At 43.9% G+C, this 16,182-nt stretch overlaps 1 protein-coding gene across 1 annotated transcript in view; it reads left to right on the forward strand.

Annotated features, from left to right (window-relative positions):
* The window catches only part of adamts18 (ADAM metallopeptidase with thrombospondin type 1 motif, 18), a gene marked incomplete at both ends in the record, with an annotated part of 83,630 nt that overhangs the window by 17,220 nt on the left and 50,228 nt on the right, over positions 1-16,182 (forward strand). Inside the window, 3 exons of the mRNA XM_079496332.1 lie at positions 12,910-13,189; positions 14,290-14,507; positions 15,021-15,104. Of these exons, the coding sequence (XP_079352458.1) occupies positions 12,910-13,189; positions 14,290-14,507; positions 15,021-15,104 (582 nt within the window). The remainder of the gene's footprint in view (positions 1-12,909; positions 13,190-14,289; positions 14,508-15,020; positions 15,105-16,182) is intronic.

Consider the following 16,182-nt stretch of genomic DNA (forward strand, 5'->3'; position numbering starts at 1 on the left):
TGACGCGTTGTGAGCTTGTAGATCAGATATTTTCAGCACGCGGAGATATGCAGGCTCTGAGAGCATTCAGAAACTTTTGCCTTCACAATGAAAGCATGCAGCTTTCACAAGTTGGCCCATAAAGAAAAGGATTAAGAATTTGGTGGCATTTCACATTGCAAAAGATTTTTTCCAAAATGTAAAAATATTATAATAAGGAATTCATTTGGATAATGGTAATGGAGATATTGTACAAATTGTCACTTTATTAATCCAAAAGGTTTGGACTGCATTTAATTTTCAACACAAAACCTTAAACTGACTTTCTGTGTGTGGAATATAAATATTGCCTTTATTGACTGAGTGACTTTGTGGTGGGTTGAAACCATCTACAGTGTTTTGAAGTATAACCAGGTAGGTTGCTGTTTTTTACACAGTGACCGTTGTAGGGGGTTTTATGATTCAAACCTTATGGTGGAAACCACTACATAAATAAATGGCGCCCGATGTGGGGGCATGATAAGATCATGTATTAATACCACGCTATACAAAGAAAAAAATGGTGCTACCTAATTTGTGGTGGCGCTACCAAATGAAAAGGTAGGTGGCACCAGTGCTACCTGTGAAAAAGTTAGTCTGGAGCCCTGCTCAGACTCCATCCTGATTGGCTAAGATTGGCTTCCAAAGTTCGCAGGAGTGCTCAGTTTCAAACAAAATGCTGCAAATCATGAACACATCGTGTGATTTCCGTGAAATTGTGCACGCACATTCCCACTAGGCCGAGGAAGAAATGCCACATGAACATTTTCAACTCAGCCTCATGGTGGCGCTATAACTGGCCGAAAAGTGTTTTTACTTCTAACTGCACGGATCTGTGGATAACTTTGTATGCCAACTCCCTAGAGGCCAAGGAAAAACCTTTGCCTGGAATTGTTCACATCTGCTCTTTATAGCGCCACCAGGAGGCCGACATATGTAAAACACATCTAAGATTTTATCCAAATTTCACGCAAATCGGTACACATACTCTTCATAGTCATGTGATCAAGACGGGTTTGTTTGATTTCTCATAATCCACCCTCATTGGCTACGATTGGCTTCTAAACTTTTCAGGAGTAGCCCGCTTTGTACCCGTTTTGTACAAATCGCCACAACTACTCAACGCAGTGTCCGATTGTGGTGAAACTGTGCATGCATATTCCCACTAGGCTTTGGAAGAAATGCCACTTGACAGTTTTCAAATCAGCCTCATGGTGGCGCTACAACAGGCCAAGCCGTGTCACACACACACACACACACGTTTATATTGCTCCTAAACATTTTGCCAAACATCACACACACACACACACTCCTTTCCTCCTGGTGGAGACCTGTGCCCAGAAGGGCACTTTTTCTAGTTTTATCTGACGCCATCAGGTGTTTGCATTACAACAACAGCATTGCAATGTATGGCTGGCGGTAGGTCAGTAAAGGTGTTAGGGATGCGTTGGGACTTCATTAGGATTCAGTCAGCACTGCTTTTGTTTGAGCAACATGCATTTCCATGTGTGTGTGTTGGCTCCTGGTGGAGTGTGGTCTGCTTTGGGACTCGCCCTTCTGTTCCCTGCAGAGTTTCAACGAGTACGACCGAGCCCACATGCTTACAATGCCAAAAGCCCCCTGCATGCGTGCGCGGCGGGCGTGCATGTGTGTGTGTGTGTCAGAGAGAGACAGAGAGAGAGAGAGAGAGACAGAGAGAGAGAGAGAGACAGAGAGAGAGAGAGAGAGAGAGAGAGAGAGCTCACCTATGCTGTGTTGTCTCGTACAGCTCAAAGGGGGGTGTCAGTGGCTTGTTCAAAGACAATTAGCGAGGCCACACAGACTCAAGGCTCCAGGCTCTACAGAAGTGTAATCTTCATTACTACATGAAAAGAATGATCTGTGCATGTGTGTGTGTGTATGTATGTGTGTGTATGTGGGACACAACCACAATGCAGGCTATGCACTCAGATGGGGGTCCTGTGTTCTCTAAAGCTCTGTTCCCTCAGCCTCTGGTCCCTGGAGCCAGACGGTTGCCTCCCACAGTGTTCAAATGCTTCCGTCATACAGTCTGTGCAAAGGAAGCTCTGCAAACCATCCAGGTGTAAAGCGGATGTTCCGCCTCCTCAACGCTCCCGTTTTTTTGTCTTTGCAGATACGTAAATTTGTCTTAATGTAAATCAAATTACTCAAAGCATAATATAGCTTTGCTGCTTAATGTCAGAAATGGAAATTTGAAAATGAAATGTGAAGATATATTCTAATATATATTTCTGTGAACGGAAATGATGAGCAGATTGACAGCTTCCTTTCTTGTCTTTCGGGAGGTGTAGTTCCAGACTCTAGATTGTGGAAAATACAGTAGTTGTCTTGCTAGTTGCTACTGAGCCTCCCTCGGTTAGTGTTGGGGTTTAGGGTTAGGTTAATATACAGTAGTTGTCTTGCTAGTTGCTACTCATCCTCCCTCGGTTAGTGTTGGGGTTTAGGGTTAGGTTAATATACAGTAGTTGTCTTGCTAGTTGCTACTCATCCTCCCTCGGTTAGTGTTGGGGTTTAGGGTTAGGTTAATATACAGTAGTTGTCTTGCTAGTTGCTACTCATCCTCCCTCGGTTAGTGTTGGGGTTTAGGGTTAGGTTCGGTGGAACATAGACAGGCTAACCTCTAAAGTACTGGAAAGATAATCAGAAGGACACTTGTGTTTTATTAGAGGTAGCTAAACAGCTAGGAAAAGAAAAGTCAGATAACAAGAAAGCACAAGGAGCAAAATAGAAATGCAATGAGGCAGAAATGCTGCTTGTGCAAGTAGTGAAACAGGTTCAGCAGCATATACAAAGCAGCAGATATTATTTCATTCAGCAGAGCTACGACCCTTTTTTCCATCACAGCCTCAATACCCAAATCACAAAAGAAATCTGAAAGAAATTTGTCTGACAAAATATTTCAGTTGGGAAACCTAGATCCATTCAAATGTGATTCCATTGAGTATGTTGGAACACGTACAGGATCTCTCTCTCTCTCTCTCTCTCTCTCTCGCTCTCTCTCTCTCTCTCTCTCTCTCTCTCTCTCTCTCTCACACACACACACACACACACACACACACACACACACACACACACATACGCACACACACACACACACACACACACACACACACACACACACACACACACACACACACACTCACACTCACACTCACACTCACACTCACACTCACTCTCCCAATTCGCCCCACTTTGCGCTCTGTGTCAATGTTGCCATGTCCTCTTAATAAAAGCGGCTTTGGGCTTGTTTTTCCTGGGAAGTTGCTTGTAAATATTGTGTGTGTGTGGCTTATTTGGACTTGTTTAACCACTTTAATGTGCTTGTAGATCTGCTATTTTCAAAGAAATCTTGAAAAAGGTTATTTTTTTTAATATATGGAAGGTTTTCACACACAAGGTGTCCTTGACACAAAATATATTGCCGTAACCACTGGTTTACTTTAAACAAGGATTCAATTAAAGGTTAGACATCATGTACAAAAACACATCGATCATTCCAATTCATATTTTTCAAGACATGTTTTTAAAGAAGTAATAACAGCGTTTTCAAGTATGTCTTGAATTTGTTTCTGGAAGTTCTGACTGCACCTGCCCTAGTTGCTTATTTAGGGCTTGTTTTCATGTAAGTTGCTAGTTGCTGGTTTCTCATTGCGCAAAAAAAAGATCTGGCAACGCTGTCTCTGTGCTCACGTGACTGTGTGCTGAGCTGCAGTGCAGATGTTGTCTTTTAGACTCTGGTAATCACCGGCTTGGGGCTACTCTCCGCTCGGCCCTGGTCTTTAACAGCATGTAAGCACTTACTCATTTGGCTTATAATACCATGGTTAGGAAACCTTAAAAGAGCCTACAGTTTACACACAGACAAGCTAACGACGCTGCTCCCCCCTGTCTCATCCAGTGATGGAAAGTAACTGAAGTACATGTATCTCAAGTACTGTTTTTTGGTACAATTTGGTACTTTACTGGAGTAATTCCACTTGCACTTGTACAATAACCTTTACCTCTACTCCTCTATCTCAGAGGCAAATATAGTACTCATTTTTTGTACTCCACTACAATTACTTGAAAATGTTTACTTACTACTTTGTAGATTTGGATTATTTTAAGACAAAACTACTTCGGCTTTTTCAAAAGAGCAAATCTACAAGCTCACAAAATGTGTCGCATCACAACACGTTGTGAGCTTGTAGATGTGCTCGTTTCAAAATATTTATATGCTAAAACTTGTGAAACAGAATAAGGAGGAGCACTCAACAGAGTACATTTATATAGTGGTATTGCTACTTTTACTTTTAAAAGAATCTCAGTACTTCTTCAGTATACAGGACTCAGCTGATGGCTGGAAGGAAGGCATGCATGCATGTGGTGCTGTGGGGCTGAAAGAGCCACATCACAGGCTGTTAGCAGAGAGAGAACATGATGAGGGAAAGTCCACGCTCATTCCCATGGAGAAAATAGGAGTTCGACTGGCGGTATATGGTTTGACCGGCCATCTGCGCGTGCGTGCGTGCGTGCGTGTGCGTGCACGCTTGTGTGTGTGTGTGTGTGTGTGTGTGTGTGTGTGTGTGTGTGTGTGTGTGTGTGTGTGTGTGTGTGTGTGTGTGTGTGTGTTTGTGCGCGCGCGCGTGCGTGAGCATATGTGTAAGAGTGCAAATGAGGAAAAAGAAGCACAGCAAAAGCAGTTTTTCTGTTTACACATTTCTTTATTCTAGAAGGCGTTTTTAATTGTAATTGAATGTATTTTTGTTTTATTGAGGGAGAGAGAGAGAGAGAGAGAGAGAGAGAGAGAGAGAGAGAGAGAGAGAGAGCAAGAGATCAATCTGCAAGCTCAAAAAGCATGGTGAATGCGTCGAATACGACAGCGACGAATGGGTGTTTATGCTTAAGTAGGTTATCAGTACAAGTGTGAGTTGTGTGTGTGCGCGCGCGTGTGTGTGCGCGCATGTAAGTACGGTAGAAAGGTGAAGTGGTGTTTAGCTAACAACGTACATACCTTTAATCTTGCTAAGTCTTACAAGTGTTAATGTGAGGCCCTAACTCAAGGTGTGCTTATCAATGAGCAGCTGGCAGGGGCGTCTGGGTGACTGTCTGCATGTGAAACTCTATCCAGCCAGCCCTTCCTTTCATTGTACACATCATTATACCAGATCACATATCTGACTATCAGCATGTCTGTGTGTATACGATGTGCTTTTATCTCAAAACACTTCATCTCATGAGGGTGGGCGGCAGGGTTGCCATGTCTGCTTATTATACAACCGGTATGTCCAACGAAGCAATCTCGGAGGTCCTTAACATGAACATGTTTGAGAAACACTGCTCGGAAACAACATTAGACAATAAAGTGTGAGCTCTATAGTATCTTATTGTCTCCACCAGGCCGAAGGCATGGAAAGAGTATGTTTTGCACTCTGTCCGTGTGTCCGTGCTGGCACCGTTGACCCGGGCGATGCCAAACTGCACACACACTCCCTGGATGCCAACGACAATTTTTCCACAATGGCCTGTTATAACGCCAACATAAGGCAGATTTTTGCTAAACACATTTTCTTTATATTACTCGTAATCCATACATCACCTAATCGGTATACACTACTCTATAGTCATGTGATCAACACGGACCTGTTCAGTTCCCCATTTTCCATCCCCATTGGCTATATTGCCTTCCAAAGTTTGCAGGATTGGTCAGTTTTGAACAAAATGCCTCAAATCATGAACGCAGAGTGCAATTTAAGGGACATTTTGCACACACATCCCCACTAGGCAGAGGAAGAAATGCCACTTGAACATTTTCACATCAGCCTCATGGTGGCGCTATAACTGGCCCATTCGTGTTTATACCTGTAACTGCACCGATCTGTGATGCACACTCCCAGAGGTCAAGGAAAAACCTTTGACCTGCATTTTTCACATCTGCTCTTTATAGCGCCACCAGGAGGCCGACTTATAAACACATTTTTTATTTGGCTTCCAAAGTTTTCATGAGTGCCCCGTTTTGTACAAAATGCCGCAAATCATTAACACAGCCTCCCATTGCGGTGAAACTGAGGAAGAAATGCCACTTGACATTTTTCCCAAAACGCTCCTATAGCCTGTTTTTTTTTCTAGTTTTCAAAATCTGAAAACACTAGAGGAAGGAGCCTCTGGCAGTTCAACCCTGGTGGTAAAACACTGTAGTCGACCTCATCAGCAACGCAGAATCTTATAGTTATCACATACAACATATTACATGTAACTAGACCTGTGCGTGCCGGCGGAGTCGGCCACCGGCCTACTTGGGAACGATGTAATTTGGGAACCTAATTATATACGTTGTCATAGCACCCGTTTTAACTGTCAGCCGGTGTCCCACATGGAGATCTGTGTATGTGCCTGTGTGCCTGTGTGTGTGAAGACTGCAAATTGAAAAGTGTACTTGGCGTTCAACTCGGCCCACTGGCAGAGCCTGATTGGTTGAGCCTCAATTGGCGGAGGCAGAGGCTGGAAATTGCACAGGTGAAAGGAGTTGGCCTCATTAGGCCCACTGGCAGAGCCTGGCCCAGGTGAAAGGAGTTGGCCTCATTAGGCCCACTGGCAGAGCCTGACCAGAGCCTTTTGTGGTGGTTCTGGAGAACCGTGGGTCTGACCGACTCGATACCTGGCACTACACTCCCTGTGGGGGTGTGGAACGTGTGTGTCGAATGCACGCACGCACGCACGCACGCACGCACGCACGCACGCACGCACGCACGCACGCACGCACGCACGCACACAAATTAATGTCAACATGTGTCTTAAACGTGGTACAGTGGTTCTCAACCTCAAGCTTTGACCCGCAAAAAACAGGGGACCCCCACCATGACAAGATCTTAGAATTGTAGGAGTTGAGGCATTCAATTTTGTTTTTATGCAGTAATGGACTTTTTCTTTACATCCTTTACTTTTTTCTTTATTGTCTTTTGACGTGTTAAAAAGGTCTTAAAAGTCATTTAATTGTCACTTCACTGTCATCTGGGGACTCCCCCAAAATCGTGTGGGGACCCTCCTGGGGGTCCCGAGTCTCTCAACCCACAGGTTGAGAACCACTGTCTTAATAGACTGCTTCCAATTGGCTGCAGTGTTTTTCACACATGTACTGTGTGGGGAAGCAGAGGTCATTGTTTATCTTAGTAAGGCTGCAAATAGACTTGCACTGCGAAAAACATCCAGCTCAATCCTCCAGGACGACCGCCGTAGGCAATGCATGTAGAACTAAAGCATTTTGTGTGTCAGGTTTTGGGTTAGTCACGACGCGTTGTGACTGTGAGCTTAACTGACAGGCTATTTTAGCTGTAGAATGTTTTTGATATTATACTTATAGGTCAGCTATTTTTGCAAAATATGGACGCCAGTTTGGTTAAACTGGCAGAATAATCGTATGAATTGAATTAAAATGTAAAGCCCTGCTCTGAAAACATCTGATGTAGACAATATCCAGAACAGTAAGCAAAGAAAGAAGGGTACGTCTACCAGCGTTTTGAGTGATAATGCTTTTGTGTCATACTCATCGTTGTTGAAATGTGAAGTTCAGCAACAAATCATCATTCCACAATAAACACAGTACAGTCCATTATTGAACACTGACAGTGACAGTTATAAAAAGAGGCAAACTCACTGAGGGCAAAGTAGCTACACAATTTGGGTATTCATAAAAATATATATAGAAAATATGAAACTTGTGGCACATCCAATCGTTGATTTGTTCAATACATTTACATCTACAGTATGCTTGTATTGGACTGTAGTCCCTTGCATGGTGATATGGTTTTGTAATGTCTGTGTCATCTGCATAATTACGGTTGCATATTTAGTTTGTTTTCCATGAGTATGAGCCAGTGGGAGCATGTGGATTTTGAACAGAAGAGGCCCTGGAACGGAGCCTTGGGGAACTCTGCGTATCATTTTTGTAAGTAATTATTCCGGTTTACTGGTGTCTGCGTGGTCCGCACGGTCCACATTCCAGACTAAATGTCCAATATTTAAGTATTCCTGGCTTTGGATTAAGTGTTGAATTCTGACTACTTGTGAGTCTTCTCCTGCCGGTATAACACATTTACATTTTTCCTTAAAAAAATTAAATAAAGACGTATATCTGGCGTGGCCGCGTGGGACAAATGTCACTTTGTGATGGCTTCGGCGTGAGATCAGGCTGCAAAAATGCTTGGGGGGCAAAAGGACACTTTACCCCTACATCTTTCCCCCGTTTGCCTCTGTTTGTTGAGATAGCCTGTTGAACAGCTTGGCCTCTGTACAATAACACTCACAGAAGCAAAAGGGAGAGTGTGGTGAATAGAAATGAACACCTCATTTGACCCTGTGTGGAGTGAAGTTAAGTATTGAATTCCGGCTCCATTCGAGGTATGAGCACATGTCCTTTTCACTGCATGTCTCTGTAAGAGGCTAGCCGTCTATGAGAGGGTCTGTGTGTATCTGTCTGTCTGTGTTTGTTTGTGTGTCTGTGATGTCGGTTTGTGTGTCTTTCTGTCTGTGTGTTCGCTGTCTGGAGCTAATCCCTCAAACCCCTGGACCAATCGGCGCCAAACATTGCATGCACATTGCCAGTAGACCATAGAGGTACCCACCGCTTTTTGAAATGCTGTTTCATAAATTGCAGTTGTGAGATTTATTTTAGCTTTGATCCGTGCATGCAGGAAGGGGCACAATATCATCCCCACTTCCCCACTGAAGGGGCAACAAGTGGTTCACAAGTTCACACAACCCCCGCTGGCTTCCCACCTGCCAACGAACGCTGCCAACTGTGTTTATCCCGGATCAGACTTCAAAAATACGCTGACCTGATATTTATAATATTCATGAGCTTTATTGTCCTACTATAAATTAGGTTTGCATGCTACAGTTATGTCAAGCAGTGAACTGTCACATCCATAAAAACACTCACACACACGCATGCAGCCACGCACGCACGCACGCACGCACGCACGCACGCACGCACGCACGCACGCACGCACGCACGCACGCACGCACACACACACACACACACACACACACACACACACACACACACACACACACACACACACACACACACACACACACACACACACAAAAGCAAATCAGACAAGACTAATATAGAGCGCCAAAGTCCTGATGTCACTCGCTCATCCCCTGGTTCCAAGGGGTTTGCTTCTCTATAACAAGTTTTTCTCTATAACATGGGGTCAAAATCGACTCATATGAGAATTGTGGTCCAAAAATAAACAAACTGTCTCTGCAATATTGTCTGGGAGGTGTCTCTGTATCGTTTACGACAGTCAGTCAGTCATATTTGATACAGTCAATATGAGAAACAGCCAGGATGATTTGTTTGTTGATTTGTCTGTCTGTCTGTCTGTCTGTCTGTCTGTCTGTCTGTCTGTCTGTCTGTCCGTCCGTCCGTCCGCCCGTCCGTCCGTCCGTCCGTCCGTCCGTCCGTCTGTCTGTCTGTCTGTCCTTCCGTCTCTGTCTGTCTCCGATCTGTGTAAAACCTTGTATGCACACTCCCTAGATACCAAGGAAAAACCTTTGCCTGGAATTTATCACATCTCCACCAGGAGGCCGACATATGTAAAACACATTTTTTATATTACTCCTTCAGCTTTTATCCAAATTTCACGCACATCGGTATTCGGTACACATGATCTCTATAGTCAAGTGATCACGACGGGTTTGTTTCATTTCTCATATTCCATCCTGATTGGCTAAGATTGGCTTCCAAAGTTTTCAGGAGTGGCCTGTTTTGTGCAAAATGCCGCAAATCATCAACGCAGTGTCCGATTGCGGTGAAACTGTGCACGCATATTCCCACTAGGTTGAGGAAGAAATGCCACTTAACATTGTTCAAATCAGCCTGATGGTGGTGCTATAACAGGCCCAGTTGCGTCTTTACATATACCGATCTGTGTAAAACTTTGTTTGCACACTCCCTACAGCCCAAGGAAAAACGTCTGGCCTGCATTTTTCAATTCTGCCTTTTCGTGTGCCACCAGGAGGCCCATTTATGTGCAACAATTTTTGATATCAGTCCTTGCTCCAATGATGAAGGGTCATACGTACGTCACTATAACTATAAATACCTAAGGCTCGACTGGTTGTCTAACCCTGGATCAAGACCAGCTGAGATTATGTCCAAGCAGGAATTAAACCGAGATGGCCCTTGGCAGTAGAGAGATTATCCGGGTTGTCAGGCCTGCTATCCGGGTTCGCTCGGAGCGCAATGAGTTCTTTCATAGTCAGAGCCTAACTGGTTAATGTACTGGTTAAAGAAATACATGGGATTTGTTGGGGTGGATTCTGACATAAACTTTGTGCTGGTCCTTTTGGTTAGGGCCGGGGAGGAAAGCTGCCTCAGCAACCAGTCTCTCAGGGCTTGTTGCAGGGAAGTGGACTGATTATAATGCTGTGTCGGTGTTCTACTATGAAGTCGCTGCTTCCCTGTTGGGGAAGAAGACAATTTAACCCTGTTCTCAGTTGAGCTGCCAGAAGCAGCAAAAGAAGGAATTGGGTTTATGTGTGTTCCAACATGTCTGCACAGGTAAAATCACTCATCAGTGTTAATTTAATCTTGTGTGCAAATGGTTCTGTTAAGGGTCCATTGGGTTACTTTTCTGTACACGCTCAGAGTTAGACAATGGGTCAATCAAGGAAGCTATTCGGTAAAAAGAAATGATCACACCTGTTTGAAGTGAGGGGCGCTCTTATCATCGTACATCATCATACATCATATCATTCTGGCCAATCATAATTTGCGTCCTCACCTTCATCTTCAATGTTTGTGTTACGCAATGTTTGTGTTTACACAAACACTCAAAATTGTCCATTCATTGTCAATGGCATCTTGGGCTCCATCTCGCGCCAGGAGCCATATCTCCTTCATTTTGGGATTCAGTATTGTGTAAGGGACGTTCCCCCGTAAAAAATGCTATCTTGTGCCACCACCTAAATCCTTAAAACACCTCCGCTACCCATTACATTATGCATAGGTGTGGTTTGGTCGTTACGCAACTTAAACCAATCAGTGTGCCAGGTGCCATTCCCGTTAAGAGATCTATTATCCATAATCCATTATGCCCCGGATCTTGCCTTGTGGAAGAGCAATGCCTGCTGCCTTGGAATACATTTATATCAGATACAGAGGGTTGTTTTGTGTGTCCAGTATCTGCCATCCACTCCGCGACCAACGCAGCCAAGTTGTGACACTCTGTGCTGATTATATGGAAATTACAATCACAGATTTGTGGAGAATTAAGACCTCTGAGCTGTGAGTGTTTTGCAACATGCATGCGTCAAGCCGAGGCAGCTCCAACTCAGGTCGCACCATCTGAGGAGCGCATTCTTTTATCAAACGGATTCGTATTATGGGTGGTTTGAAGAGGCACTTTCCGTTGTCCTAGACCTGTGTGCATAAGATAGCATATATAGGGAAAACACGCCTACAGACACACCTCCACCCGCAAATATAGGTGTCGGCAAAATGAATAGTGGGTTGTGTGGCCGCAAGATAACGTTTACGCACAGTGGAAGCTCCTAAATGCGTAATTCACAGAAAATGTGTATTACTTGCGGATAAAGAATGGCATACGATCAAGCCCTTAATGTTTGTTGTTTTAGGACAAATTTTGGGTTACACACAACAGAAGCTCGACATAGGAGGTTTCTTAGTTTTTTCTTTTTGTGTTAAACAGGAACTTGGGGTTGGCTCCTGCCCTTTCTTAGTCCACTTCCTCCCAGGTGCTTGTTTTTATTCCTACTAACAACAACATTACATTTTTACCCATTTAGGACTGGCCGATTCTAAAAACTTCTAATTCCTGAACTAGATTTTCTGAAATGTTTCAAATATTAATTAAATAAAAATCACACCCGTGTGAAGTGAGGGGCGCTCTTCATCGTACATCATCATGACGTAAAATAGACACTATGTCTATTTGCTCAGACACTATGACATAAATTCTCCATTCATTGTCAATGGGAATTTAATGTTTGTGTACAAAGTTTGTGCACACACACCAAAAGCTGGATATAGACACATTCCAAGACGGGTCCCATGGTCGCAGGCAACGTATTTCCTGTAGGTGATCTATATATTGATCCTGCAAATAGTCGGATGTGTGACTCAAAGAATATGATTATTAGGAGAATCGTGGAAAGAATATTTGGCGGTCCCGTTTTCATCGTTCACAATAGCTATTGAGTTGTTGGTTTAAGTGGTCGTGTTGTTTGAAGTTGCCACAATACAAAGTACATTGGGTGAGCAATCGTTGGCATGGCATGTTCTTCATATTATGAGCAAAGCTCAGCTCATTGCTATACTAGTATACTATATAAACAAAGATGGCTGCCAATATTTGTTATTTCTGATGCCGTTGGCTCTCTGCTCGGGTTGGCGGTGACGGCAAGATGTGAGGCAAGTTGCCGCCTGTCCATGTCCTGTGTGAAGGATTTGACTTTGTGCTGTAGTTCATGTACCTTAAATCAGAAGAGACTGTCAGGGTTGTTGTACCAATGGAGGAGTTTGATAGATGTAGGATTCAGGACTTTAAAATGTTCAATAGTTAATTTATTATATTTCTATACAGTGAAATTATGAAATTTGTGTTTTGTGTAGTTATCTCCTAAACTGTTGTCATGCAATGGAAAAAAGAGCCACATGTCCACATGTGTTCCGATGGATCCAATCATGTACTTCTTATTTATTCACAACTCCCAAGCTCTTGTTAATGCTGTGTGTGTGTGTGTGTGTGTGTGTGTGTGTGTGTGTGTGTGTGTGTGTGTGTGTGTGTGTGTGTGTGTGTGTGTGTGTGTGTGTGTGTGTGTGTGTGTGTGTGTGTGTGTGCGTGCATGTACTTTTTGCAGTCAGGTCTGATTCGCGTATCAGATGAGGAGTACTTCATCGCTCCGCTGCCCCACCTCCTGGCTGCCCAGCACAACTACAGCGCCCCCGGTGGTCATCACCCGCACGTCGTCTACAAGCGCTCCGCCGAACACACAATCCACGGTGGACCTGGCAACCCGTCTCTGCACAGCGTGGCCAAACCTGGCAACCCCTATCTACATCAGCATCATCATCAGCGTCACCATGACTACCAACACGGAAAGCTACAGAGGCAACACTTCTGTGGTCGCCGCAAGCAATGTATGTAAGGGACCCTTCTTACTTTGTAGGCTACTTTAAGAACCCATTGGGCTCTATTTTCGTCCCCTTATACCTAAACTACTTTGCCTTTTTTACTATAAAAAAAAACCATGTTTGAATAGTTAAAATAGCCATATCTACAAGCTGAAAGATGTTTTTCACAATAGTAAAAAAAGGCAAAGTAGTTTAGGAATAAGGGTTGTAGCATGGACGAAAATAGTGTACGAGGAAAGAAGCTTTTTAGCAGTCTGTTGCCAGTGGCTCTGAGACTGCGTATAGCCATCCCAAACAGTCTGTTCTTGGGAGGGATTGGATCCCTGATGATTCCGCAAGCTTTGCTGACACAACATATCAGACAGTCTACATTTCCCAAAAGGAAATGCATGCATTTAACCCATTAAGTCCCTTCTAAAAACAGTTTGCTAAAAAGCTTATGTTGCTATATCAATGCCCAGCAGGGGGATATCAAAAGCAGAGGCATGGCTGTCCCCTCCCCATCCATCCCACCGGCGAATCCAACCCTGCTTGTTTGTGTAGCTTTGGGCCTTTCTTTCACATGATGTTCTTATTAGTGCTACTTTGTGCATACATGATCAATATCATTTCTTCTAACATGGTGGCATTTTGGACATGGGGTGTTGTTGTTGTTGCTGCTGAAGGTCACTTTGTTGTAAATAATGTTGTTCAACAGTCAGATCCACTACCTCTACCACTACCTCTACCCCAACTAGTGTAAATCGCAGATCTACAACGTGTCGCTTCGATTTCTTCATGAGAAATGATGGAAAGAAATAATTTAATGAATTTTTAATTCATGACATTTTTAGCTTTTCTTGGGGGGATATTTTTTGAAAATGTTTTGAAATAATAATAATTCATTATAATTATTTAAAACCAAAATGTAGGAAACAATAAAATAAAGGGACCCATAAATCCATGGCTCCCGATGCAGTGAAGCAGTGTAGTGGAAAACAGCAGACCATTATCTCTAGCTGCTAGAAAGCAGCATGGTCCTGTCGACACTCTCACAGGCCGTTGCGCACCGTCTCAAGCTTGTCTCGCACCCCCCCCCCCCCACCCCCCTTCCCCACCCTGCACAGATGCTCCCAAACCTCCTCCTGCCGACGCCGACCGCTTCGTCATGCCCGACGAGTTCGAGCCGGAAGGACAACAGCAGGGCAGGGCTCGCCGGTCGCCCATCAACTCCAACCGGGTGGGCGGGCTGAACGTGGAGACACTGGTGGTGGCGGACAGGAGGATGGTGGAGAAGCACGGCAAGGACAACGTCACCACCTACATCCTCACCGTCATGAACATGGTGAGACCATTATGGCAGAGAGAGAGAGAGGGACAGTGGTGGAAAAAGTACTCCAAAAGTAAAAGTATCAATACTGCAATGCAGACCTTTACTAAATTAGTAAAAGTCCGGAATTCAAATGTACACGAGTAAAACTGCTTTTAGAGTACCAAAAGTAGAACGTACTCATTTTGCAGAATGTCCCATTTCACAAGTTGTCAAATGTATAAATTAGCTCTGTGTAGATATTAGTCTTGAACTTCAGTGTAAGATTCATTTCCAAGGGGCGGTTACAAAGAGAATCAAATGTCACTGCAAAAAAATAAAAAAATAAAAAGGTCCCGCTTTGAATAGTGGGCTCTGATTGGTCACCTAAAACTCTGGGGTGAGCAGGGCATGCTCTTTTTGTGGCAGATTCGTCTGGTTTCCAGGCTACATGCATGCATGCAAGCACACATGCACACACATGATTTAGATGATAAAGTGTCCTGTCATGTCTTGTAAAGTCATTCATCAGTGTGTATTTTGATGCAGGTATCTAGTCTGTTCAAAGACGGCACCATTGGGACGGACATCAACATTGTGGTGGTCAGCCTGTTGCTGCTGGACGAGGAGCCGGTGAGTCCATCCACTCTGTTTGATGACGTCTCTATTCTCTGGCTTGTTTCTACGTGTGCCAGTGTTGCCAGGTTTTGTCAGATAAACAAGCAACCAAGGTCTTTGAGAACAAGCCCAAAGACAAGTGACTAATCAAACTTTTGTCCATTGTCAAGGACCCCCGAATGAATATGTATTTGAGCCACGGTTCCCCCTGTGGTAATACTTTGTGCCCTTTTTTAAGATGTTTGGAAAATAGTATATAGGATTGAAGTGGTTACACTGAAGCAAGCCCAAATAAGCAACTAAACCTTGGAAAGAAGCAAAAAAAAAAGGAAAGAATAATGCAACCCCTATATTTACAAGTGGCTTTGCAGGAACACAAGCCAAACTCGCTTATTATAAGCGAACATGGCAACATTGAAGAGTGTTTCTATACGGCCGTGCGTCCACCAAAGTGTTTATTTTTCCCCAGCTGAAAGTGCAAGGCATTCTTCTTAAAGCGCTCATGTGGGAGTGCTTGAGGGGGGAGCGGTTTCTCAATGATGACAGTGAAGAGTGCAGCCGTCTGCCCAAAGCAGAACATTTTTCAACTCTCGGCAACCAGATTTGGCAAGAGACACAAAGCGGTCAGGTTCATGAAAACAATCCCAAAAGAAGCAACTAGGCCACATGAGCACACACACGACTATTTGAAAATAGCCGATCGACAAGCTCATGCTGCAACGCAAAGAAATCTTGAAGGAAATATGAAAAATGTTACACATATTTTACACATACACACATCTTTTATGGGGGTGCCAGACGGGGATCCGCAGACAAATACAGTACATATTAATCTGTGCGTCCTTGACGTGAACATGTTTGAGAACCACCACTGGTTTAAACAACATTAAACAGTAAGCCCAAATAAGCAACTACACCCAAGAAAACACAACCCACAACTACCAAGATTTACGAGCGACTTTACAGAAAAACAAGCCCAAAGGCGCTTATAATAAGCAGACATGGCAACATGGCAAATGCACATAGCTCAAGGGTGAATAGACACTCAGCGGCGAGTCACAAACAGCTTTGTGGCGTTATGGTTAGAGTGTCC

Source organism: Electrona antarctica, assembly GCF_951216825.1.
Source record: "Electrona antarctica genome assembly, chromosome: 3".
Lineage (NCBI taxonomy): Eukaryota > Metazoa > Chordata > Actinopteri > Myctophiformes > Myctophidae > Electrona > Electrona antarctica.